The 26,818-nt window shown below is 45.6% G+C and overlaps 1 protein-coding gene across 2 annotated transcripts; it reads right to left on the bottom strand.

Annotated features, from left to right (window-relative positions):
* Positions 1 to 1,198: 1,198 nt before the first annotated feature.
* On the bottom strand, positions 1,199 to 25,421 carry TRMT9B (tRNA methyltransferase 9B (putative)). Of its 2 annotated transcripts, none has more exons than XM_083458385.1 (4): positions 25,053 to 25,421; positions 6,157 to 6,311; positions 3,570 to 3,743; positions 1,199 to 2,479 (listed from the first exon to the last, which is right to left on the bottom strand). In XM_083458385.1, the coding sequence occupies exons 1-4, from the start codon at positions 25,094 to 25,096 to the stop codon at positions 1,446 to 1,448; spliced, it is 1,407 nt and encodes a 468-aa protein (XP_083314511.1). In that variant the 5' UTR covers positions 25,097 to 25,421; the 3' UTR covers positions 1,199 to 1,445. The 2 variants fall into 2 exon arrangements, with proteins under 2 accessions (XP_083314511.1, XP_083314512.1); XM_083458386.1 differs by lacking the exon at positions 25,053 to 25,421 and adding an exon at positions 24,834 to 24,971.
* Between the last annotated feature and the right edge of the window lie 1,397 nt (positions 25,422 to 26,818).

Genomic DNA, 26,818 nt, shown 5'->3' with positions numbered 1-26,818 from the left:
ACCTAACTTAGCCATATTCATTTATTTTAATGGCTCTGCTCTGAGTAAAAGGTAGCTGAACATTGCCTACTGCCTACACCCATCCATGAAATTCAGGGAGTGTTTTGTTGAGCACTACATGGGACGCGGGTGGCGCTGTGGGTAAAAGCCTCAGCACCTAGGGCTTGCTGATCGAAAGGTCGGCGGTTCGAATCCCCGCGGCGGGGTGCGCTCCCGTCGTTCGGTCACAGCACCTGCCAACCTAGCAGTTCGAAAGCACCTCCGGGTGGAAGTAGATAAATAGGGACCGCTTACTGGCGGGAAGGTAAACGGCGTTTCCGTGTGCTGCACTGGCTCGCCAGATGCGGCTTTGTCACGCTGGCCACGTGACCCGGAAGTGTCTGCGGACAGCGCTGGCTCCCGGCCTCTAGAGTGAGATGAGCGCACAACCCTAGAGTCTGTCAAGACTGGCCCATACGGGCAGGGGTACCTTTACCTTTACCTTTACATGGAGAAAAGAAAGTCAAATGCTAGTCTACTAAGAAACCAATTCATCAGCCTCCCTTAGGAAAGCAGAAATGTTTTAAGGGTCCGTTTAAAGTATGGAAGACAATGTGTTAAGGACTATGCAGTCCAACTGCTAGTCTGTTTAGGGGGAAATCAGCTTGGGTCCAAGTAGCAAAACAGGCCCCTTAGGCTGGTTCCATCATCATTACTTGAGTGAATATAATGAGCACAGCCTATAGCCTCAGTTTATATATGCATCACTTCAAGAAACAGTGAAGGACACCCAGAAAGACACTCCTTCTACGGGTCATGTTTGATTTTCTCAGACTCTTTTTTACATCTCTTTTATCCCTCTTGTTGTCTTGATTTTTCAGTTCATCCCTGGCTCTCACCTCACGTGTCTCTAAGATCCCACAGGAAACAGCACCTGAAACCCTCGTTTTACAGTGTCCTTTTCGCCACAGTGAAAAAGTATCCTATGTATGTACAGTATATTTGGATAGCAACATTAAAAAAAGAAAAAGAAAACAGAAAAGCAACATGAAAAGCAAAGGCCTTCAGATACGAGGTGTGTGCTCCTCGAAGCAAAAGTCCAGCAAGTAAAATGCATGCAACATATTTCAGTGCCAATAGGCTAAGGGTTGATCTTTTCATCGGGTGAACATTCATTCATTCATTTATTTTGGGGCAACTAAAAAAAATGCCTCGTTCCTCATCTTACAAAAGGCTTTATTTATAAAATGTTCTTAAAAACGCAAAACAGATTTCCTAAAAGCAATATAAAACTATGATGGGTGTTTACAGAAGGCCTGCATTTCTGCAAAATGTCAAGTACCCTTTTTCACAATGACATCCTTATCCACACATTTGTTCCCACACACACAGAATGGGAGATCAGATGGGGGGGGAGTCTTTAAAATTCCACAGGAAGCAATATCTGAAGCCCTTGATTTCCAGAACTACGCATGCTGTTGTTCACCTGCTTTCTTCACAATAATGCACCAGTTACCGTGATCATAGCTTGAGCTTATTATGTGAACCTCAGGCACATAATCTTCAAGCAGAGAGCACAGCTCCCCTTCCCGAAAAACATGGTAATAGCGCATGAAGGCTTTTGTATCCTGACCACAAGCAACTCGGTCTCCCACAGCCACAGCCGCATCTACAATAGACTCACTGGAGCTCGCCGATGAAGTCCTTTTAAAGTGTTTGCCTGCAAAAGAATGACTATTGCCTGGCGGGATGTAGCCGTTGTTTACATTTTCAACAGAGCTCTCCAGGAATGACATTTCCCCATTTTTGCTTTGGACTAAAGCAGGTGGCTCACCATTGAAATCTCCCAGTGATCTTGAGGCCGCCAGCCATTCCAATCTTTTGCACGCCATGTGCTTCATAAACACTTCATCATAACTATCTAGTTGCTGCTCTTTCAGCAATGGTCCTCCACAGCCTAAATCTACACTGCAGTGCCTTGATGGCTGAACAGAGACGGCGTTGTTTGTCCATCCAGCTGTGCTCTTCAAAGCCTGCATCTTCTCATTCTGCTTCCCCAAGGCAGACTCGTCTAGTGACCTGGAGGAAAACCAGGAACGAAAAGATCTCCCAAGAGCACTGTAAACTCGTTTCTCTTCCTCTTCAGAGATTTTCACACAACAGGCTTCAGCTAAGCAGCTGCCAGTCCTCTGGGGGTGTTTCTGGTCAAGGGTAACAGGGTAGCTGTAGTTGGAACCCATTAGCTGGTCCGGGGGCACAGTCTGAGATGTTACGGCATGAGATGCAAGCTCCCTCTTACACGCATCCTTGCTGCGTTCAGAAAGCAACCGGGAGCAGAGGGCTTTGTTCCATGGAACAAACACATCTTGCTTCTCAAAATGCCGGTTCTTTTGTTCCATGGCCCACACGTAAATCATCATCTGGCCTCCAGGTACCAGCACCCTGGCCATTTCTTTTATTGCTTTGATCCGCCTTTGTTGTGTGGAGAAATGGTGAATCACTGGGGAGAGAAGCAAAACGATATTTTAACATTTGTGGATGTGGGGACTCTGTGCTAAAAATATTAAAACACTGTGCCTTTTACATGTGTGTCAATGCAACTTTACAAGTAAGATTACAATTTTCACATTATTTTTGCACCTAATGAATAATTCCTATAATGCTGAATTTAAACAAATGTTTTATATATGATGTTAAAAGCCCAGCATCTTGTACTCTTGCCCTGTAGGCTCTATCTCATGCAAGGCTAGAAGGAGCATGGGGAGTGGTCTGAAAAACATCCAACCATCTAGTCTAGGCACAGGTTCTTGGCTGCTGTGTCACAAGGCTTGATCCTCAGCCTATGTTAATGACACACCAACTAGCCATGTTTATCTGCAACACACCCAGGAACATGATCTCTTTCCCCTGCTAGTGTATCAAGCCAAAGCCTCTCTCTTCACTGCTTCCCAAAACAAAATGAATTATTCTGTGCTGTTCAGGTACGAGGGGGAAATTGCACAGATGTCAGAAAAAATAATTTACTGTTGCAGAAATTTTCAGATTCAATCCATGGCACTTCCAGTTAAAAGGACTAGATCCCCTCTATTGTTTCTACTGACTTTAGAAGTAGTTGCTAGGAGAGTAAGAGAAAACATAGATATAAAAGGGGTAAAGGTGGAACATCAAACATATAAAATAATAGTGTTTGCAGACGATGTGGTTTTAACACTGGAAGACCTGAGGAGTAGTGTAACTAAGTTTCTATGCAAACTCATGCACTCTTCTGTATCCTCCATCCACAGAAGGAAGAGCCATTATCAGAGTTCTGAGACACATTCCAGCCAGGGAAAAACACTTTGGGGGTGAAAAAGGACTGGCAAGGGCTGTGGTCTGGAGACAGGGGCTGTGGCCTGGGGAGAGGTCCAAGGGCCAGATAAAAAGGCCTGGGGGCCATATTCAACCTCTGGACTTGAGGTTCCCCATCCCTGCTCTATACTATTCTTCATATTCTGGACAAAGTGAGCAAACAGAAGTGCAGAAGCACACATTGTATAGTGAACATATTTTACTTTCCCCCCCCCCCACCCCAAACATCCAGACTCTCTTACCTCCCACAGAAATGATCGCATTGAAGCACTGGCCCCGGAAAGGAAGATTAAGGTTATCACAGATCATCACTTCGCAACCATTGTTTCTTGCAATCTCTACCAAAGAACCGCAGTAATCACATCCAAGATTATACACCTGGCTATTGACACCAAGGTATTTTCCAGTCCCACAACCTTAAAAAAATAAAAATAAACACACTCACACAAACACCAAACAAGGTTACAGAGGGACAAAACAATCTCTATTGTTCAGCTGACATTGGAACAGAGTAAAACTGTGTGTTCTCAGAGTGAATATGGACCACTGAAACAGACAAATACAGTGGTACCTTGGTTTTCAAACGTAATCCATTCCGGAAGACTGTTCGAGTTCCAAAACGTTTGAAAAGCGAAACCTCAATAGCCGACAGCTAGGCCTCAGGATCTTGCATTCAGCGGAAGCTGCATAGCACGTTCAACTTCCGAGGCGTGTTCGAAAACAGGGGCATTTACATCCGGGTTTACGACGTTTGAAAACCGAAATGTTTGACAACTGAGATGTTCGGAAACTGAAGTACCACTGTTATCTTTTCTTACAAGAATTGCCAGGTTTAGATTCACGTTGCTAACATCAAGTTAATGCTAAAGCTGTCTTCTTCAATCCACCCTACACTTACAACTTTAGGGGACTCAGCATCCATCCACAGAAACAGCTGGAGTCAATTCCTTACCTATAGCTCTCTTCATTTTAGTGACATTATATGTAAACAGCAACCACAATACTACAAGTGTCATTCTGAAGGATACTTCAAAGCTACGTGGACAAATAACTGGATTTTAATATGACGTGTATGACATTCTGCCCTAATCCAATTCTAGTCATGGATTACAACTGGGATGGATAGGATGTAGATGAGCATCCCTATCTGCACTCAGAGATGCATCCCAGTCCATCCTATGGATTGTGCATTCAGATTAACATTAACAATAATAAGGCTGCACGAAGCCTCCATCACAGATCTCTGTTGCTGGATTGCAGCATTCTTCCATAAAAATTACTGCTACTCATATGTTAAGCTTTAGGAGTCACTACAAAACATATCTCCTTCCTGTACGTAGTTTCAAATCTATAGCCAAGAAAAAGTACCACTCTAATGCAAAACCATTCAAAGAAACCTTTTCAAAAAGAGTTTGAAAACTGCTCCAGGCAGTCAGCAGGCAAGTGATGAAGAATAATTCCTGCCAATTTTCAGCTGGAGAGATGCAGGGAAGCAGCAAAAGGCACTAGTTTACTATAAAATGCTTCCAATTGCCTTAAAAAACAGCCCTAAGTTTTTCTGACCTGCTAATAGTGTTAATGAAAAAACTGTCTCCCAGTCACTACAGAATGACAATGGAGCATCTTAAATAATAAGAAAGCAAACGTTCAAAGCAGAAGCCTGCATACTTCTTCAAGCATACTCTACTATTGAAAAATGAAGGCTGCAATCCAGCACACAGTAGTAGTCATTGTCACAGTAATATGATGATAATATTTGGCATTTATAGAGCACTTTAGGGGATATTCAGTCTGTTTCAAATGTTTTCATAGTTGTTCAGTTTGCTTAGTGCTGGGTAGGGGTGAGGTATTGGGGTGGAAGACAAGACAGCTCAGCTGGTATAAGCTACTCATCATTCTCCGAGCCTGGGATTTCCTGGTTGCTATGTCACCAATCCATCAGTTCTGAAACTGCAGCGGTGTTCCAGGTCAGTAACCGGCAACCATCTTCCATCCAAAATTTAATCCTAGAAAGGGATGGCCAAACCACCCGGCTCACCTCAAACCCAATCTGAATTTTGCAAGAATCCCCACATGGTTTCACCCACCCTGCTTCAAAAGCAAAGAAAAAACTTACCATTGCAAGGAGGTAACCAGAAACAGGAGGCAGCCAGGCTACTGGTCAACAGGCCGGCCGGCCAGCCCACCCGTTCAGCTGCAGAAATTAACTGATGCTTCTGGGCACGCTCACAGAAATTTATCCATTAACATCACCAGAGAGTGGTGTGTGTAAAAGAAATGCTTGCATCGAGCTGTTCCCTTCATCAAAGTGAACACGAAGATACTATAGACTCTCCTCACCACATCAGAGCTCAGGGCTGGAGTTTATGTAACTTGTGGTGGATAAATAAACAAACATATAGTCTCTCCCCCTCCCTCCTTTTTATTGGACTCGAAATAGATATACAGTGGTACCTCGGGTTAAGTACTTAATTCGTTCCGGAGGTCCGTTCTTAACCTGAAACTGTTCTTAACCTGAAGCACCACTTTAGCTAATGGGGCCTCCCGCTGCTGCCGCGCCACCAGAGCACAATTTCTGATCTCATCCTGAAGCAAAGTTTTTAACTATTTCTGGGTTAGCGGAGTCTGTAACCTGAAGCCTATGTAACCTGAAGCGTATGTAACCCGAGGTACCACTGTATGGCAAATCCAAACTTATTGGTAATGTGTACATAACAGGATGTAAAATCATCTCCTCCTATCTTCTTAAAGTTATAAGGATTCTTCATGCTGTCTGTCTATCTGTATACACATACATACATGCATACATGCACACAAACATATACGTACCTATATCAGCAATGAGGCTGCCTGGCTTTTGCTCTAGGAGAAACTGTCGGACGCGAGGCCATGCCTTGCCCTGCAGATCATTGAAATAGGCAGCTGTGCTTTCATAGACGTTATGCACATGTTTCTTTTCTAGCTGGGAAGCCTCATGTTCCATCCTTCAAGAAACAAACAGACCAAACATGCACTGAACAACATGTTCCAGAGTTAAATTCCAAAAAAGAACAGCCATGAATAGAGGCCCAATCTCAACATACAGCAGCAGAATAGGCTCTTGTGAGAACTCCCCTTTGAAAAGTGGCAAGGGAAGGGAGTTCCCAACCTTTTCCAAGCAACATCTCCCACCCACCCCAACCATTTCTGCATACAAAAATGCATTCTTCATTTGCCCCCCAACGTCTTACTTTGGGTGGAACGCCGTTTGTTTTCTCCTCTCAGTCACCCTGATTAGCAGGCCTCCCTTTTTTCTCTACAAGTTCTGCCTGCTAATAGCCTCTTGCAGCAGAGCATGGTGCTAAACCAGATCACTCCAGGAGGCAACATATGCAACCCACTCAATGCACTACCACGTCTCCATTTGCTACTATTTTGCTCATTTCCTATGGTGGCATAGCTGTCCCTGTTTCTATGTAAGTCAGGCTTCCACACTGCTGCTCTAAGATCAGTGGCATAGCGTGGGGGGTGCAGGGGGGCCGGCCGCACCGGGTGCAACATCTGGGGGTTAGGGTTAGGGGGCACAAATCCACGGGTTAGGGGGCGCAAATTACTTACCTTGCCCCGGGTGCTGACAACCCACGCTACGCCACTGTCTAAGATGCCTACATTCCAGCCACAAACAGGGGAATCCCCGCTTAAGTGGGGCTTCCATTCTGGGCTGCTGCACGTGTCATCAGGATGTCCACAAACAGGGATTCCTCTGCTCCACCCTTGCCCCCTTTTGGGTGGGGATTTCCCTGTACAGTCACTTGGACTGTTTGATTAGGAGCTACTTTGAAGACACTGGTGTGGACAACTCTTCTAGTTGCTGCTTCCCAATGCCTCTCCTCCCATCCATTTGCAGTACCAAAGTGACCTCTCTGGGACTCCACTCCAGTTTTGGAGAGCCAGTGTGGTGTAGTGGTTAGGAGTGGTGGACTTGTAATCTGGTGAACCAGGTTTGCATCTCCGCTCCTCCACATGCAGCTGCTGGGTGACCTTGGGCCAGTCACACTTCTTTGAAGTCTCTCAGCCCCACTCACCTCACAGAGTGTTTGTTGTGGGGGAGGAAGGGAAAGGAGAATGTTAGCCGCTTTGAGACTCCTTAAAGGGAGTGAAAGGCGGGATATCAAATCCAAACTCTTCTTATTCTTCTTTTGTGTAGTGTTTACTCCGTAGCCTTTTCTTCTCCCGAAGATGTCCTGTAAGGCAGCGGGTATGGATGGTTCTTTGGGGTTTATTCCCAAAGCTTTTCTCACAAATGCAAGGCAGCAGAGGTTTAGGGTCAGAGATTTCCTTCTCTTAGATGGGATACTTTCCCAGGTTGACAAACCCTATTTGCCCCTCATTTCCCTTTACACCCCGGGCAGAAATGGCCTTCTTGACCATTGGACCCACTATTGGTCTTGTCCACTGAGTCCACCAGAGTCTGTTTGCATGCAGGGGAAGTTCCTAACTAAGATGTGGCTGTTTCGTCCTTTCATCTATTCTCCAAGAATGAGCTGAGCAAACTTAAGTTTGTTTCATGGAGCCTGAATGCCAAAGTGCCAGGGCTGCAAATACTTAACTGGAGCTTTCTTTCAGTGTTAAAAAAGGCCGAGGCTACAATTGCCGCTTTACCCTAGAAAAACCAAAAGCATGAAAAAGCCACTACCTTTCTTTGGCCAGGGAAAGCTAAAGCTTGTTTACCCAATCGTCTCCAAGGAATCCAACAATACATAAAGAAACACAGGGGAGGGTGTGGCTTTCGGGAATTATTCAGAAGCACTAAAGCATAAATCATGTCTTAATTTGAAGAGACCTCCACAGACTGAATGCCTGGAACCATATTTTTAAAAACTCCTGTACTATCTCCATTGCTGCTTTTATAGTCCATTAGTGTTACAGTTTAAACTAGCACAACCAGCAGAAATATTTGTTTGTTAAGGATCCCCCAAGCAAGTTTGCAAGACTCTTGGGCTGGGGTATTGTTTAGGAATGAGGGGATTCAGGGGGGATTGATATTATTATTTTTTGTATCTTATTGATAGGTCTTATGATTTATGTGAAAACTGTTCAATTTGGTTGTGCTTTTTGATGCTTTATTTATTGTGTTATGCTTGTAGTTAGGTTTTTTTAATGTAAAGCTGCTTTGAGCATGGTGGTAATTCTGGAAAGGCAGCATACAAATAAAATTAACGGCCTCAGTCCAGTATACCTGAAGGAGTGTCTCCATCTCCATTGTTCTGCCCGGACACTGAGGTCCAGCGCCAAGGGCCTTCTGGCCGTTCCCTCACTGTGAGAAGCCAAGTTACAGGGAACTAGGCAGAGGGCCTTCTCAGTAGTGGCACTCGCCCTGTGGAACGCCCTCCCACCAGATGTCAAAGAGAAAAATAACTACCAAACTTATAGAAGACATCTGAAGGCAGCCCTGTTTAGGGAAGCTTTTAATGTTTAATAGGTTATTGTATATTAGTGTTTTGTTGGAAGCCACCCAGAGTGGCTGGGGAAACCCAGCCAGATGGGCAGGATATAAATAATATATTATTATTATTATTATTATTATTATTATTATTATTATTATTATTATTATTGCTTAGAAGCAAATCTCACTGATTTCAGTGGGACTTATTCCCAAAAAAGTATGTAGGACTGAAGTCTTCTGTCCGGTTCCCTGTATTTTCACTTTTTGCAGTGAGGGAACTGCAGAAGGCCCTCAGAGTTGAACCTCCAGACCGAACGATGGGGATGGAGACACTCCTGCAGGTATACAGGACCAAGGTAGTTTAGAGCCTTAAAGGTCAACACCAACACTTTGAATTATGCTTGGAAATGTACTGGTAGCCAATGTAGATCCTTTAGGACTGGTGATATATGGTCCCAGTGGCGGCTCCCAGTCACCAGTCTGGCAGCCGCATTCTGGATTAATTGTAGTTTCCAAGTCTCCTTCAATGGTAGCCCTACAGTTTTCACATTCAGCGTAATTGTAAACCACTTAACTTTTCCTGTGGCCAAGCCTGCTTGATCTCAACAAGTTTGGTAAGAATAAGCCTTCATAAGTGGTTTGTAAATAAAACGTGTTGTTTCCACTGCTTTGGAACCCTTTCCTTTCATCCATGCATGTCTTGAACAAGAATAGAAAGCGCATAACTGCAAACCACTTTACAAAATTGCCAGCTTCTGCCAACAATGCATTATACTATCTTGGCTGAAGGTTAAAGTTTTCAAGCAAAGCCCAAAGTCAACACAAACTTGATCCAAGAGCATACACTGGAGTTTCCAGAAGAGGGGCAGCAGATCTCTTTGGGAAGTGTGGGAGCCTCAGTGGATTCTGATCAACTGCAGACTGCGATGAAGGGCAATTGATGAAAGGCACTGAAGGAGAGTATGACAAAATTATTGGAGAATCTCAGCTATCAATTACAACAAAGTTCCTCAACTAAAGATTGCATGACCGAAAGCTACACAGAATTAAAGCAACAGAAGCTTAGAACTCAGTCTTCAGAACTAGGTGGCTTGGACCTCCCTGAAGATCAGATGACACATGATATTCATGAACTGGTTCTTCTAAGATACTTTTATAAAGCAACTGCAGGAGGACCAATTTGGATTTGGACCATAGTGCTGGGGAAGCAAGGTTTAACCCTTCTCCCCTGCTATGGTTGGGACTAGTCAAAACTGAAAATTGGCTACCTCTTGTTTGTCATATATTCCATAAGGTCAAGTGTAGGTAGCAACTTAACATTTTTAATGCATTATGGAGAATGGGGAACCTACGAGCTTCTAGATGTTGAATTCCAGCTCCCACCATCGCTGACCATGCAACTTGGGGCTGGTAGTTGTCATTCAGCATATTCTGATTTTATTCTATGAACTGCCCTGAGACCTGCGGGTATAGGGCCGTATAATAATAATAATAATAATAATAATAATAATAATAATAGACACCAGGTTGGCACAGTTTGTTCTACACTACCGTCCAAGTAGAGTAATTTTGGCTTAGCTCAGCAGCCAGTTCTTCCTCCCCTTGCCTCTCAGTACATGACAGAAGACTCAAGAAAGGGAGGAAACTGGTTTCTCAGATCAGGCAGGGCTCTCTGCAGCGGAAAAAAAGCAGGGCAAATTTCTGGCACAAGAGGGTGGCAGGGAGTTTGGTTGTCTCTGTCACATTACGCTTTGGAGCAGGCAGAACCTTCTAATGTTTCCAAAGCGTGTTCTCCTTCATGGAGAGCACGTGTTGCGGTGGGGGCCTCCAAGACACTCCGAAGTTGGAGGGCGGGCTAATTGATCGTTGGCCACTGATGCAATTGGGGCTTCCCTTGTTGTTGGGAAGAAGTTAATGTTGCCATTTATTGACTGACAGCCAGAAATACTAAAACTCCTTGCACGGGGCTAGGGCTTCCTCTTTTCGCCCATGCATCGGATTGCCCGTCCCCCCCTCCCTAGAATAGGGTTGTTCGCTTTGACCTTGCTATGCCTGTCATGGGGTCATCTGCTTTGGAGCGCGGGCCTGGTAGGAATTTTGTCCATCTGGCTGATTGGCTGGGGCCATTTGGTTTTTGCCTACTGCGTAGCAAATCGTCACAACTTGTAAGGTTGCGGTTAGGCATTGGTTTTATGGTTTGGTTGGTTGAGGGACATGGATTGGCTGTGCCTGCCCCTCTAATGCTGCTGCTGCAAGGGATTCCGTTAAAGGAATTGGGAGCTAACTATTGCTTGTCCACTCTGTCAAGGGGGCTCGGGCCATAGCAATGAGCTCCTGGTTGCATTTGGGGTGAGGGCAGGTTCCCTGCTCCGCGTAACCCCCAAGTGTATTCCCCCATTCTGACTTTCGCATCGTGCGGAATGTCAGTCTGTCCCCCATGGTGGGGGCAGATAGTCGCAACCAATGCCTACGCAACCACTCACAAATTTGTATTTTAATAAAGTTGTGGCCAAAATTATGCCAAAAATCTTAAACAAAAATTTCTGTGTGATGTGTGAGTTATTTGGGGTGGACCTGGGGACCTCGACACGCAAAGCTCAGAACAGTGTAAGAGAACTTCCCCAACGGAAAACTTGGGCCAGGACGGTGTGCTTCTGAGCAGCATCTGACAATGTCAAAAGGCATGGGGCGCTTGCCTTCAGCAAACTGGCAAGCGGGGGCAAACGAAGGCTAACCAACGCCCGGGGCGGGGCAAACCGCTGGCTGCGCACGCGTTGCGCCGCTACGTACGTGGCACCGCATGCGTGGCACGTACAACCACATACGTGGTGTTGCTATGTAGGGCGCATGTGCGGCGGCGCTACATGCATTGTACGTAGCAGTTTGCCGCCAGTGCTGCCCAAGCACCATACGGATGGTGGTGGGATCCTCCACTTGCGGCTGTAGCAGCAACAGAGGGATCCCACCACCATCCATATGGTGCTCAGGCGGTGCCGGCAGCAAACCGCTATGTACAGCGCATGTACGGCGTCACTGAGCGGCCACCGAGGGATCCCACCACCATCTGTATGGTGCTCAGGCGGCGCCGGCGGCAAACTTCTATGTACAGCACATGTGCAGCGTCACTGCATACAGTGCATGCATGCAACACAATGCATGCGTTGTATGTAGCGGTTTGCCGCCAGCGCAGCCCAAGCGCTGTATGGACAGTGGTGGGATCCTTCACATGCAGCTGCGGCAGCGTGGTGGCTGCTCGCGCCGCCGCGCCTAGGGGTGGCAGGGCAAGCACCCCGCGGGGTGTCTTTTTCTCACCCTTCCAGACATGGCACCTGGGGCACACCGTCGTCGTCCCCCGCAATGCCACTGCTGGCAAGTGAGTTTGAGAAGGCTTGCTAGTGGCCCTCCCTGAAACTGCTGCTGCTCTACAGGAACCACCTTCTCAGTTAAACCAAAATTTGCTCTCTCTGTTGCTTACTTGCAGACCATTTCCCTTGCTGTTCCCCTATCACTTTGATGTGGCAACAAGGGTAGGGAATTGGAAGTAAGTTTGAAGGGCATTCAAGTGCCCCATGTCTTAAACAAGCCTTGTGGTAGAACTCATCTCAGTTTGAATTTTTAAGCCACTTATTGGAGCTCAACTTATTTTTATACAGTGCCTAGTGGTTTCAGGAACAAGATGATAATGATTAATTATCAGCAGCTCGTTCCCTTCAGACAGAAGTCTTTAGTGCACTGAAAAGCTTAAGGACATTGTTCACCCAAGAGCTCTTCCATATCTTCTGTTATTCTGTTTCCTTGTTTATTCAAAATTATTCTATGAGTTGGAAAGGGAAAGATGTTTAGCCTCTCTGTGAAGTAAAAGCACATTGAGTAGCATGAATACTGTTAATATTTGTGAGGCTTTTCTTTGAGGAAATGAGTCATCAGGCCTGAATGTGTAATTACAGCAGAAATGCATTATTATGCATTGTTCACTGAGAGGCTATAACTACATTTCACCTCTCCCTGCAGAGCTTTTTGGGGGGCGGGGATTAAAAAACTAAACTTACCACTAAATCCCTAAAAGTTGGAACTGTAACTTTATGAAATATCAGTTTCCCACAGGAAACCATTCTGCCCATCCCCACCTCCATTAAAGTTTAAATAGCTTAAGTTTCAAAGATGCCTCTTTAAAAATACATATTTTTAAATTTTTGTTGGCAATTTTTTTGTTGTGACAGAAAGGTGCATTTTTCTTTTTTATTAAGAATGACATTAACGTGTGTGCATTAATGAACCTACATAGTATCTTAATTAAAGTGATATCCTATATACAATAATTGTGATATGCATAATTTGTATTGTTTGTTATTATCTTAAGAAGATTTCCTTTCAGTGTAATCAATTCCCATTGTTCCAGGTGCATTTTGCAACAGGAAATTTCATTAGTGCAAGCAGTTTCTGAGCTCTGGCCGCAGTACTGCACCTAAAATTTCACATTAAAACTGCAGAGTGGAAGAAAAGGAGGGCCTTTTTCTGCCTCCCCACTTCCGGCTACTCTCTGAAGATGGGAGAAGAGACTCTCTTAATAATATTAGAGGGGTGGGCAGGAAAAGGATTAGATCATGTGAAAAATGAACACAACATTTTAGCTGCAGCTCATTCATTTTCAGCTTTGTATTCTTGTTCTGGGGAAAAGCATGCCTAGACATTCTGTTGTTGTGCCCATAATCTAGATTTAAGATGCCTTTTAGCTCCAAGCTTTTATATCTCAACTTCTAACACTGTTACCTTTGTCTGAATGCAAATCAAGAGAAATACATGGTTTCATTGCATCTTAAACGTCATTATTCCAATACAATAATAATTAAAATGGTTCCAATTCTCTGACAAGAGGTCAAAGAGAAATACAGTGGTGCCCCGCAAGACGAATGCCTCACAAGATGGAAAACCCGCTAGACGAAAGGGTTTTCCGTTTTGGAGGTGCTTTGCAAAACGAATTTGCTATGGGCTTGCTTCGCAAGACGAAAATGTCTTGCGAGTTCCTGCGGGGTTTCCCCCCCCCCCTTTTTCCCAAGCCGCTAAGCCGCTTAACAGGTGATCCGCTAAGCCGCTTATCAGCTGATCCGCTAAGCCGCTTATCAGCTGATCCGCTAAGCCGCTTATCAGCTGATCCGCTAAGCCCGCTAAGCTGCTAATAGCGCTAATCCGCTAATGGGCTTGCTTCGCAAGACGAAAAAAACCACAAGACGAAGAGACTCGCGGAACGGATTCTTTTCGTCTTGCGAGGCACCACTGTAGCATCCAGTACAATTAAGAAAGATGGGAGCTCCAGAGTTTGGGAATGCAGATTAGGCCCTGGAAGAGGGGTGAAGGATGCATATACAAGCCAGGATCTCTCCCTCTGCTGCCCACCTGGAACAGCTCACTGCTAACATTGTGCCAGAATACTCTACGTGAACAGAGAAGGATATTGGAGATTTGGATTCCAGGAAGCAGTGATTTCAACTAATGATCTTTTTTCTTACCCATCTCTGACATGAGCAGGTGCCCCAATCCAGGCGACCAGCTGTGTGTTCAGCTTTTGTGGTACAGGAAGGAGCTAAGGCATACAGTGCTACTTCAGGTTACGAACTTAATTCGTTCCAGAAGTCTGTTCTTAACCCGAAATGTTCTTAACCCAAGACACGCATTCCCTACATAGGCCTCCCGCGGCCCCAGAAGCGGATTGCGTTCGTATCCCGGGGCAAAGTTCATAACCCGGGACACCTATTTCCAGGTTTGTTGAGTTAATAACCCGAAGCATTTGTAAGCAGGACTGTTCGTAACCTGAGGTACCACTGTAATTTAAACACAGCTTTGCAGCAGAGACTCAATGTAGTTATTTAAAACTCCATGATGGAGACCAAAAAGGAAAAAAGAAAATCTTGTTGGCATCTGCTCATTATCATACCGACTTCTTCAAATACGGGAGTTATAGAGCTTTGGTTATCAGAGTTTAATCATACTCACGGAGGTGTATACTGCACTCTACCTTGCGAATTGGGAATACTTTAATGGTTTTTTCCAAGCAGAGGTCACGCTCAGAGCAGAGAACACTGTTGAATAGTTAAGGCCAATCGAGGATGATGATTCATAGCAGTTGCCTTTAGAAGCCAGCTGCTCAGTGTTTATGCTCTTCAAGAGGAAGACTGCAGTTCAAAACGGTCCAAGACTCTCAGGCTACAGGACGATAATCGTTATTCCCCACAAGTCAGTACTGAGGCCCTAAACCACTCCATTATCTACAGTGAGTTCTGCCTTGGCCAGATCTGGATGGAATTTCCACACAACCCAAGGCATTGAAGGAAACTTAAAACTAACCAGGGCATAGATGCTAAACTTCATAGAAATGATATGTAGGGATGCAAATTTAGGATTTAAATATCGCAACAGAAGGCCAGTGAAGTAATTTTCAATGCAGAACACCCTAGATGAATTCTATCCTGTTTTGGACCTTAGGTAAAGTCCTGTCTCAGATGAAACAGGGCGACCCTGGTTGAGATGCTGGTGAAGGGTGGAAATCATTATGTTTCAGTTCAGTAAGAGACTGACTGCCCAAGCCCGACCTAGGTTCCACCTTCCCATTATCCATGAGTGCCTCAGCCTAATGGCAAAAATAAACAAATTAATTGAATTAAACTGCCACCCTTGCCCTTTAAGGGCCTTCACATTTTCTGCCTGAGCCACTTCATGATGCTCCCAACTAACTCCACTTACAGGATTCCAACTATGATACTATCACTTTTTGCATAGATCAGTCTTTTCCCCACTGGCTCAGGTACTGCTACCCCTGGGAAAAGGTCCAGCCTGCTAGCTCACAGAACATCACAACTCTGTTCAGAATTCCCAGATTTCCACCTTTTGGGGGAAGAATTTCTGTGTCTTCAAAGGGTTAAGGAGCGGCAGAAAGCTAAACTGCACAGCTTTACTCATCACTCCGGCTGGATCTAGACACATCAAAGATGTGTTTCAGTTAAACGTGTTGTAAACTCATACAGGGAAATCCAGTTGGGAAAGACGCGACTCCTTTCCACAGCGCCGCCTGGTGTCACAATGTTATATCACATATACAACACATATAAAACGCTTTTTTTTTAAGCTGAGTCCTCCGTCTCTATGCTGGGAAAACCTGCAATTCTTTGACTGCTGCCAGCTCAGCTTTAAAGTCACATGATGAGTCTCCTTTTCACTGAAGTGAAAATCCAGTAGGAATTTTAACAACGTACAAGATTAGAATCGTACCCCAGAGTCCTAAAGCCTGCCTGTCTGCTAAGATTCTTAAAATTATGGCATGAACTGCATTTCTTTCTTTTTTAAAAAAAAAATGATGAATTACATAATTGATGGGCTTTATTTAAAGCAGCAATTATAGTTGGTGCTTTTAAAAAAAATAATTCCATCCTGTTCACAGCAAGATTAAAAGTACTGTGATTATTCTTTGATGTTGCCAGGCTAATTAAAAGTGTATTTGCCGCCACTGACTTTTTAATGCGAATGAATATATTACCTCCTGTGGATGAATCATGTATTGAAGTATCCATCAAAACTTCCAAACCATTCCATTGTTTCCTGATTAGATTTTTATTATCCCATGAACTAAAGTGGAATTAAATATTAACAACACAGCACTGAATTTGGTTCTCTATCAATGAATTATTCAACGCACTATTGTGTATCATTATAGATACATGGTAACATTTACCAGGTTTTGGATACAATCTTGGACTGGGTACTGTAAGTCTAACTGGCGGACTGGTGGAACTGGGGTGGCAGTTGAGAGAATTTAACCTCCTCTAGCAGCCCAAGTGGGATGGCTTTGCAAGATTCCCTTTACGCCACTGTGCTTGAAATTCCAGCTTGTGGTTGTACCCTTTTCGGCAATTCCAATCACACCGAAAGGCTGGGATTCAATCGCTAACAAAGCGACCGTTCCATGATAACAATTTTTATTATTTATACCCCGCCCATCTGACTGGGTTTCCCCAGCCACTCTGAGCGGCTTCCATATATATAAAATAATAACAGCATCCCTATTAATATGTAGAGATCAGGAGTGGAGCCAAAAGTCTCTCACTCTGTCCCCCTCCCCAGTGCATACGTACATTTTTATACTGTTTTACCATCTGTGCAGGGCTTGAGACATATCTTGAGCAGCAAGCAGAATAAAGGTATAAAGTGCTAACCCCTCAGACAATCCATCATTTGACTACATCTGCCCTCATGTTCATTTCATAATGACAGTTATCCAAAGCTGTGCAACAGTCAGGCTTGTGAATTATATGAAGTTGGACAGTGATGTCCCTGCCACAGGGGCCATTGCTAGTAATTAACAATTCTGGTGAAGATTCACCCAGCAACATAGCGAGCCTGCTAATTCCAACTGATTAAATATTTTGGCATTTTTACCAGAGAAGCGACAGGACATAAAGAGTCCTACAATTTTCTACACACACACACACACACACACACACACTTTTTTTTGTCTCCTGCTTAGAACATGAGCAATTATAGGAAAGCGTTGATGGTTTATTTTCTTTTTATATTTTTTATATAAGCCTGCTTTTGCAAATACTCTCACGCATTGCTTGCCTCTTTTCCATGCCTGTTTTGGAGTCCTGGTTCACACATTCAGAATTGTAATCAGCTGCACGGTTCACATCACTCCAGGCAAAGGCAAAGTAATGATGGCGCAGGAGGAATTTTATCCTCCATACCTTATCAGCCCTGGCAGCAATTCTGAAATTATTCTGCTCACCTCTTCACTTGTGTATTGGGAAACGGTGCAACTGCTCAGCTTGGCAAGATGTTTAGAGGCCTTCTTTCCTACTGTGGAGCAGAAAGGTCCTCCTTGCCTCTTGTCTTCAACTGGCTTATACATTTCTATTGCATAAGGGTAAAGGGACCCTTGACCATTATGTCCAGTCGTGACCTACTCTGGGGTTGCGGCGCTCATCTTGTTTTATTGGCCGAGGAAGCTTCCAGGTCATGTGGCAAGCATGACTAAGCCGCTTCTGGTGAACCAGAGCAGCGCACGGAAGCCTTCCCGTTTACCCATTTACCTTCCCGCTGGAGCGGTACCTATTTATCTACTTGCACTTTGACATGCTTTCGAACTGCTAGGTTGGCAGAAGCTGGGACCGGACAAGGGAGCTCACCCCGTCGTGGGGATTTGAACCGCCGACCTTCTGATCGGCAAGTCCTAGGCTCTGTGGTTTAACCCACAGCATAGCAAGCACAAAAAGAAGATAACTGGGTAGGAAGGACACAAAAATCCCATAGCCAGAAATGCTGTGATCGTGAAGAACCTAAGCCATAAGTCTACGTCCATTTTGGCTCCCCTGCCCCTTCCATTAACACAGATCAAAGTGACTGCTTGTAGAGAGATAACACCTCCCATTACTTCATCTGTTTCAGCTCTACCCATTTCTGGTTTTCTCCCTCCCAGCCTCCATCTCTCTCTCTCTCCTGGATCCGCCCCAACCACACAGCTCACCACAATACTGGCTCACCCTGTAGCAACCATTTCTCCTCTATATCTCTATCTCTCTCACAAACAGAGAAGAGGCAGCAGTTCTCAGAAGGAGAGTCCAGAGAGCAAGAGTTGTGTGCCCACAGTCACCTTTGATATTTGCCAGGCACAATTTGCACCTGGTTATCAGCCACTTGAGACCGAGTGAGGTTGCATGGGCCACAGGATGGGATCTGGTGCCTTCACCATCTGGAGGTGCAATGCTTGGATATGGACTGTTTTCACATACTATCAACACATCCTATAGAATTCTATCTGTGATATCTTACCTGTACAATCAGAATGAATTTCAGGAACAAAAAAAAAAAAAATTGTATTGAAAAATACAACTTTCAAGGCATCTTGCCCCAAAATGGCAACTAGGGATTCTGTTTTGGCAACTGTAACCCTGGTTTAAGGAGCCATTTGGTGTCTAGCTTATATATCTGAGTTTCTAACACTACCCACAGCATCCAGAGGACCACATGAAATTGGGCCAGGGGCTCTATGAGCACATTTAAAGGGGAGGCAATGCAAAATAGCAAAAATCTAACTATAAAGCAGTCTTAACAAAATTACATCAAATAATATTAGTAAAGTGCACGAAGTGTTTGGCAGTCATTGCACACATTGGCCAGGACATCAGCAGAAGCAGCATGTTTACCTCTGAGCAAATGGAATAGAAATCTTCCTGCACAGTTTTCCATAGATGGCCACTAGCTTAAAAGTGGACAGAGACAGGAGACAAATAAACTGTACATTTTTATAAAAATGCTGATAATGCAGGCAAGGTCTACATGTATCACTTTCTGCATTAAAGCTGAACATGAAAAATGATGCACATTTACTTCTGTAATTATTCATCAAGGCATTTCTATATTGCACTTTTGCAAAAAGTCAAGATGGTGTGCAACAATGTCAAAACATTCAGAAGCAATACGAAGCAATCATTAAAATGGCTGGCTGCTCCAGAGTCATTTTAAAAAACTGCATAGGCCTGTTGCCATAAAAAAAAGTCCCCAAGAAACGCCTGAAAGTCAAAAGTGAGGATGCCTTCCAAATCTCTGCTGGAAGAGTGTTCTGCAGTGACACTCAACTCCTGACTTCTAGATGAGGCCAGTCCAGGCTTTGTGGCACAGAGAGCAACTAACAGTGCTCCTCTGGATGATCTCGGTGATCAGACTGGAACAGAAGGGCTCGGGCGATACATAAGGTATCCTGGACCCAAGTTGTTCAGGGCTCTGTAGATCAACTCAAGAACCTTGGATGTGACACAGCAAGGTATGGGCAGCTAGCGAAGACCTTGTAGCAAAGGTGCTACATGTTACCAGCTATTTGCCCCCATCAGAAGTCTAACCACCGCATTCTGCACCAGGCCCAAGGGCAGCCACTCATAAAGTGTGTTGCAGGAATCTAGTGTCTAGGTAATCAATGCATGGACTACAGTGGCCAAGTTATCCTCATTCAGGAACAGATGTAGGTGGCATACCAGTTAAAGCTCATAAAAGACACTCCTAGCCACTCTTGTCCACAGACAGCTTCCTCTAATGAGAAAGATGTATACAGAAGTACTCCCAAGCTATGTCCCTGCTCCATTAGAGGGAGTGCAGTCCCTTCCAGAACAAGCAACTACCCTATCTTCCACACATTTAGGCACCTTCCATGTTTCCGTCTCATTGGTATTGCCTGAAGTTGTGCTTTTACTATCTCCCTCTTAACAAACTCCCAGCCATCATGAACTCCCTTTCCTTTTAGTATTACTGTCCATGGGATCTCACCCAGCACTTCCCTAAGTTTTATGAAGTCGGCTTTCTTAAAGTCAAGAAATTGAGTCCTAGTATGCTTGGCTGCTCCTTTCCGTTGTATAGTAAACTTCAGAAGAGCATGATCACTTCAGAAGAGCCCTTCCGTTGTATAGTAAACTTCAGAAGAGCATGCCTAAAGAAGCCAGGGTGGCTATCTAAAGAACTTTTAACTGAGTTAAGATTAAAAAAGGATGTGTACAAAAAATGGAAAAGGGCGGAAACCACCAAAGAGGAATTCAAACAAATAGCCAGCACGTGTAGACACAAAGTCAGAAAAGCTAAAGCACAGAATGAACTCAGGCTTGCTAGAGAGGTTAAAAGCAACAAAAAAGGCTTCTATGGGTATGTTCGTAGCAAAAGGAAGAACAAAGAAACAGTGGGGTCACTCAGAGGAGAAGATGGTGAAATGCAAACAGGGGACACAGAAAGGGCTGAACTCCTCAATGCCTTCTTTGCCTCAGTCTTCTCCGATAAAGAAAACAATGCCCGACCTGAAGAATTTGGAGGAAATGATTCAGCAGAGGAAACACAGCCCAGAATAACTAAGGAGATAGTACAAGAATACTTGGCTAGTTTAGATGTATTCAAGTCTCCAGGGCCAGATGAACTGCATCCAAGAGTATTAAAAGAACTGGCAGATGTGATCTCAGAACCACTGGCAGTCATCTTTGAGAATTCCTGGAGAACAGGCGAAGTCCCGGCAGACTGGAGGAGGGCAAATGTTGTCCCTATTTTCAAAAAGGGGAAAAGAGAGGACCCAAATAATTACCGCCCAGTCAGTCTAACATCAATACCAGGGAAGATTCTGGAGCAGATCATTAAGCAAACAATCTGTGAGCACCTAGAAAGGAATGCTGTGATCACCAATAGTCAGCATGGATTTCTGAAAAATAAGTCATGTCAGACTAACCTGATCTCATTTTTTGACAGAATTACAAGCCTGGTAGATGAAGGGAACGCAGTGGATGTAGTCTACCTTGATTTCAGCAAGGCATTTGACAAGGTGCCCCATGATATTCTTGTAAAGAAGCTGGTAAAATGCGGTCTTGACTATGCTACCACTCAGTGGATTTGTAACTGGCTGACTGACCGGACCCAAAGGGTGCTCATCAATGGTTCCTCTTCATCCTGGAGAAGAGTGACTAGTGGGGTGCCACAGGGTTCTGTCTTGGGCCCGGTCTTATTCAACATCTTTATCAACGACTTGGATGATGGACTCAAGGGCATCCTGATCAAATTTGCAGATGACACCAAACTGGGAGGGGTGGCTAACACCCCAGAAGACAGGATCACACTTCAAAACAACCTTGACAGATTAGAGAACTGGGCCAAAACAAACAAGATGAATTTTAACAGGGAGAAATGTAAAGTATTGCACTTGGGCAAAAAAAATGAGAGGCACAAATACAAGATGGGTGACACCTGGCTTGAGAGCAGTACATGTGAAAAGGATCTAGGAGTCTTGGTTGACCACAAACTTAACATGAGCCAACAGTGTGACGCGGCAGCTAAAAAAGCCAATGCAATTCTGGGCTGCATCAATAGGAGTATAGCATCTAGATCAAGGGAAGTTATAGTGCCACTGTATTCTGCTCTGGTCAGACCTCACCTGGAGTACTGTGTCCAGTTCTGGGCACCACAGTTCAAGAAGGACACTGACAAACTAGAACGTGTACAGAGGAGGGCAACCAAAATGGTCAAAGGCCTGGAAACAATGCCTTATGAGGATCGGCTAAGGGAGCTGGGCATGTTTAGCCTGGAGAAGAGGAGGTTAAGGGGTGATATGATAGCCATGTTCAAATATATAAAAGGATGTCACATAGAGGAGGGAGAAAGGTTGTTTTCTGCTGCTCCAGAGAAGCGGACACGGAGCAATGGATACAAACTACAAGAAAGAAGATTCCACCTAAACATTAGGAAGAACTTCCTGACAGTAAGAGCTGTTCGACAGTGGAATTTGCTGCCAAGGAGTGTGGTGGAGTCTCCTTCTTTGGAGGTCTTTAAGCAGAGGCTTGACAACCATATGTCAGGAGTGCTCTGATGGTGTTTCCTGCTTGGCAGGGGGTTGGACTCGATGACCCTTGTGGTCTCTTCCAACTCTATGATTCTATGATTCTATTCTATGATTCTATACATAGGAACCGCCCACCCACAGAGCTTCCCAGGCATCAAACACAGTTTATTGACCTTTATCTAGTCCACCAATGGTCCAGAGCTTCCACAGACTCTCCTGATTCATGGAGAAATAGAGCTGTGCATCATCAGCAAACTGATGCCACTGTGCTCCCAAACTCCTAATAACCACTTATTTGATAAATACTTCCATCCATAAACTTACGTTTATGAGATCAAATCTTCTTAAGATTAGATTGGTCTTCATTAGATTGGTCGCAACTAGGGCCAGGGCCTTTTCAGTACTGGCCCCGACTTGGTGGAACACTCTGTCACAAAAGACTAGGGCCCTGCGGGACTTGACATCTTTGACATCTTTGGTTTGTTGAAAACAACCACAACACTAAAAAGTCTACCATTAAGCCAAACAAAGAGCCAAGTTCACTTCCCCAAAGTCCTTCCTAAATAGAAATGTCACCAGAGAACCTGGGCTGTGTACACACCATACATTTAAAGCACATTTGCACGTGACTTCCCCCAAATAATTCTGGGAAGTGTAGTTTGTTAAGAGTGCTGGGAATTGCTGTTCTTTAAGGGGTGTCCTGATAATTCTCAGAATTATCAACATTCTACAGTTCCCAAGATTCTTTGGGGAGAGTTATGTGCTTTAAATGTATGGTGTGTATGCAGACCTGGTTGGCAAGATTCTCTGAAACTGAAAGGGCCCTACTCCTCAGAACTGAACTTTTTACATCCTTGGAACTGTAGTTTTTATATCCACAGGACCAGATGTTCAGAGCATGGCAAAAATACCAAATACAACTATAGTATGAGAACCATATAAATGCATGTATCTGTTTTAAATCGGTAAAGGAAGAGAAAGCACCAGAAAGATTTTTTAAAAAAACAAAAATAATGTATTTTTTAAAGCACTGAATTTAAAGAATTTGCTGAGGGAAAGAAATCTGAGTTAGGGAATTCCATCCAACTCAAAAATGAAAGCAAGGGACTCTGCACAGAGTATTTTAATAATATATTATAACAAGATGCAACAAATGTTTTCCTAATTCTAGAAGCCACTATGCTCTGTCATCTCATTATGCACAGTTTCATTATAGAATAACTATGTATTGTTTTAACTATCTACTTACTCGGATTTATTAGTTTGCCTTTAACAAATTTCCTTTCACTCCGCAACGATTCCCCACCACACCCAATCAGCTTAACAAATATTTCTCCCCAAACAGGGTGGTTTAAACAGAAGTGCTGTGAAGCAGCCTTAAAAGAAAGAAAGGAGATGGAAATATATAGCTGCTGAGAAACTGGATGAGCCAGGCACAAGTTAAGACCGGAGCATATGGCTACCATGTTCTATGGAAGGGAAATGTATTTGGTGCACAGATATGCAAACACGAAAGTGCAGGCTAGCAACAGAAGGGGAAGCCAGCAAGCCATCACCTGGCCACCTGCTACTCCTGGCAAAGAAAGCAGCACAAACACACACCCCACATGAACGCAAGATCACTATCACATTTCTGTCTGGAAATTAAATCCCACCACTAGACTGGGTGAAATTATTGCACCTGGCTTCTCCAGCTGGACTAGATTTGCATTCCCTTGGCACTGCTGATAATTTTCATACATGAATATCAATTCTGGGGAGTGGGGGGGGGGACACATTCACCATTGCATGCAGCAAACCCATGGCCATTCTGGCAGCTGTAAACATGTCAATACTGGCACGTGCATTCGTTACACACGAAGGCATGGGTGTAGCCAGGATTTTTGTTGCGGGGGCAGGCCTTTTGTTGGGGGGCAGAACATCAGTTTGCTATGTATTTTTATTGATTGATTTGGGGTGGCAGCAGCCCCCTCTGTCCGTCCCCCCCTTGGCTAAGCCCATACAGGAAGCTTCACATCTTTTCCAATTCATATGTAATATCCATGCTGGGAAATCGGCAGACTTCAGGAACAACAAAAGGTCAAAAGAATGAGACAAAAACTGAAGGTAACCGCGTGAAGTTCTCCAAGTCAGCTGAGAAGGCTGAGGCAAGATCAGAACAGGATGGTTGCTTTTTTAAAATAATAATTTAAAAAATAGTCTCCAGCCATGAGGATGCTAGAGAGCTTTAAGAACAAAACAAGCGAACCGCTAGGCAAGAGTTACACCCCCCACCCACTTCACTTCAAAGATCTGGTCTATTTTAAGGTTTGTTTATTTATTTGTTCGTTGCAAAATGCAAAACAGCTACAAAGATCAAAGGAGGGAGGTTGGGCCACTGCTGCCGCCCGCATGAAGACCTTCCAGCCCCAAATAGCAGAGAGGCGTCCAAGCAAGTGGCGCGGCGGAAGAGAAAAAGGAAGAAGTTGTGCCGAGCGGGATGGCATCTTAAATCAGCATCTCTGTTGAACTGGCTGGACAGGGGAATAAAAGGAAGTTTAATGGACGGGTTTAAACATGCACCAGCAACGGGGATCGTCCTGCACGTGCGGTGTGCATAGGCAAGCATAGACAGATTTATTCTTAAGCCAAACCGACAATGTCTCCCCACCCCACCCCCCACCCCCTTTCCACAGCCCGATCCTAAACATGTCGGGAAAGTAAATCTCGCTGCGTGCAGCGGGACTCCCCTACCCGAGTCCGCTTGGAACAGTCACCCCAACTCTTCGGAGTGGGAGAATCGGGAGGGCGCATCGCCAAATGGGGGGAGCGGGATTATACAACGCTTCGGTCGCTCTACCGTATGCATCCTAAGAGAGCCGCGAGAGGCATTGCTGAGAAGCCGCGGTCTGCCCGCCTGCCTGGCGAGCGTCCCGAAGAGCCGCCTCGTTTCCCGCCCTGGCCCCCGTTTACCTGCACCCGCCGGTAGGAGGCAGGGTGGGCGAGAGCCGCCTCATGCGCCTCCTCTATCCGCCGCGCGCCGCAGGCTGCCGGCCGCGAGCAGCAGCAGCAGAAGCACCGCCACCAGTCGCCGCCGCCGCTGCCTCTGCATCCTGCCCGGGGAGAAGGAGGAGGAGGCGGCGCTTAACTCGGGCGACGTCGGGGGCTACGAGGCTCCCCTCGGCGGCCGGGCTCATTCCTCCTCTCTCTGCCCCGGCTCTCCCTTCTTAGCGCCTCTCCGCTGGCGCGAGGGGGCGCGGAAGCTTCTGCTGAGAAGATGGGAAGGTGACGGGGAAGGGGGGGGTGGATAGAGAGGCGAAGGCGGCTCTGGCGCTTAACGAGCAGGTGAGAGCGCGCGAGGAAAAAAGGTCCCCTTCGGCACGACGACGTAGGCGGAATGGCGCGAGAGAGGAATGCGAAGAGGCAGCCGGGGAGGCGGCGGGGGTGGGTGGGGAGGGAGACGCCAAGGGCGCGCCGGGGAGGGAAACCAAACCGAAGGCAAGGGCAACAGACTTTGGGGGCAGGAGGCGAGCCAGGACAGACCCAGGGAGACGAGACCCAGTGGCGTTGCGTGGGTTGTCAGCACCCGGGGCAAGGCGAGACCCAAGGCATTTGGACACCTGAGGCGGACCCCACCAATTCTCCCTTGCGCCCTGCCAGGGAATAAGGGGAAGGGAAGATCTACATCAGGAAGGGGTGAGGAAGCGTGACATCGAGATCTGTTGTCCCCGTGGGTCCTGCCACCTGAGGCGGTCACCTCACCATGCCTCATGGGTGGGCCAGCAGGGCTGTCTTTAGCATATGCGCCGCTGGGGTGCAAAGATCCGCCCAGCGCCCCCAAATTTAGTTAATTCCGCACGCACAGCGCCGTTGAGAATGACAAGCGCCATCCTTGAGTCTGACAAGTGCCACAGTCGTGAATGTCAAGCGCTGCTGCTGGCGCGGCAGGTCTTTGGTAAATGGGCACACAAAGTTGAAAGTCCTTTAGTGAAACAGTAGGCATACATTTTGGTGATACCTAGGTATATATGTATTTTGTTTTTCTAGCTTGATCAAAATTATTTATTATTTCACAACAGGTAGATAGTTAAGAGCTTAGGTGGCTTCAGCGGCGGGCACCGGGCACCCCCCAGATTTTGGCACCCAGATGCCCCACACTCCTGTACCCCTAGGTAATGATGGCCCTATGGGCTGGCTCTGGGCAAGCTGCCCTGCCTCACTGGGTTGCCGTGGGACTGGGTTGCCAAGCCGCCATTTTATATTACTGCTTTGCATCCCTCCTTTTTCTCCAAGGAGCTCCAGGTTCTCCCCCTCGTGATTTAATCCCTCACAACCAGTGCTATTTTTCTAAAAAAAATTGGTGCCAGAACTCATTGTGAACGCCTCCCTCGTTCTCTCGCATTACAGAGCCCACCTGAGAGGTGAGTTCTGGCTAGGGAAAAAAGGCCTGCCCACAACATTTAGGCTGAGACACAGTAACCCTGGTCATCCAGTGAGGTTCACGGCCCTGTGGGGATTTGAACCCTGGTCTCCACACACACGCGGGGAGGGGACGCGGGTGGCGCTGTGGGTAAAAGCCTCAGCGCCTAGGGCTTGTCGATTGAAAGGTCGGTGGTTTGAATCTCCGCGGCGGGGTGCGCTCCCATTGTTCGGTCCCAGCGCCTGCCAACCTAGCAGTTCGAAAGCACTCTCGGGTGCAAGTAGATAAATAGGGACCGCTTACTAGCGGGAAGGTAAAC

The sequence above is a fragment of the Podarcis tiliguerta genome, assembly GCF_965153285.1.
Source record: "Podarcis tiliguerta genome assembly, chromosome: 9".
In the NCBI taxonomy this organism is placed as follows: Eukaryota; Metazoa; Chordata; class Lepidosauria; order Squamata; family Lacertidae; genus Podarcis; species Podarcis tiliguerta.
This window is presented reverse-complemented; position numbering and strand designations above follow the sequence as displayed.

Coding starts and splice junctions, on each gene's coding strand:
- TRMT9B (XM_083458385.1), bottom strand. CDS start 25,096: ATGAGGCGGCTCTCGCCCACCCTGCCTCCTACCGGCGGGTGCAG. Junction 6,312..25,052: donor CCTCCTACCGGCGGGTGCAG/GTAAACGGGGGC, acceptor TGTTTCTTGAAG/GATGGAACATGAGGCTTCCC. Junction 2,480..3,569: donor TGCGATCATTTCTGTGGGAG/GTAAGAGAGTCT, acceptor TTCTCTCCCCAG/TGATTCACCATTTCTCCACA.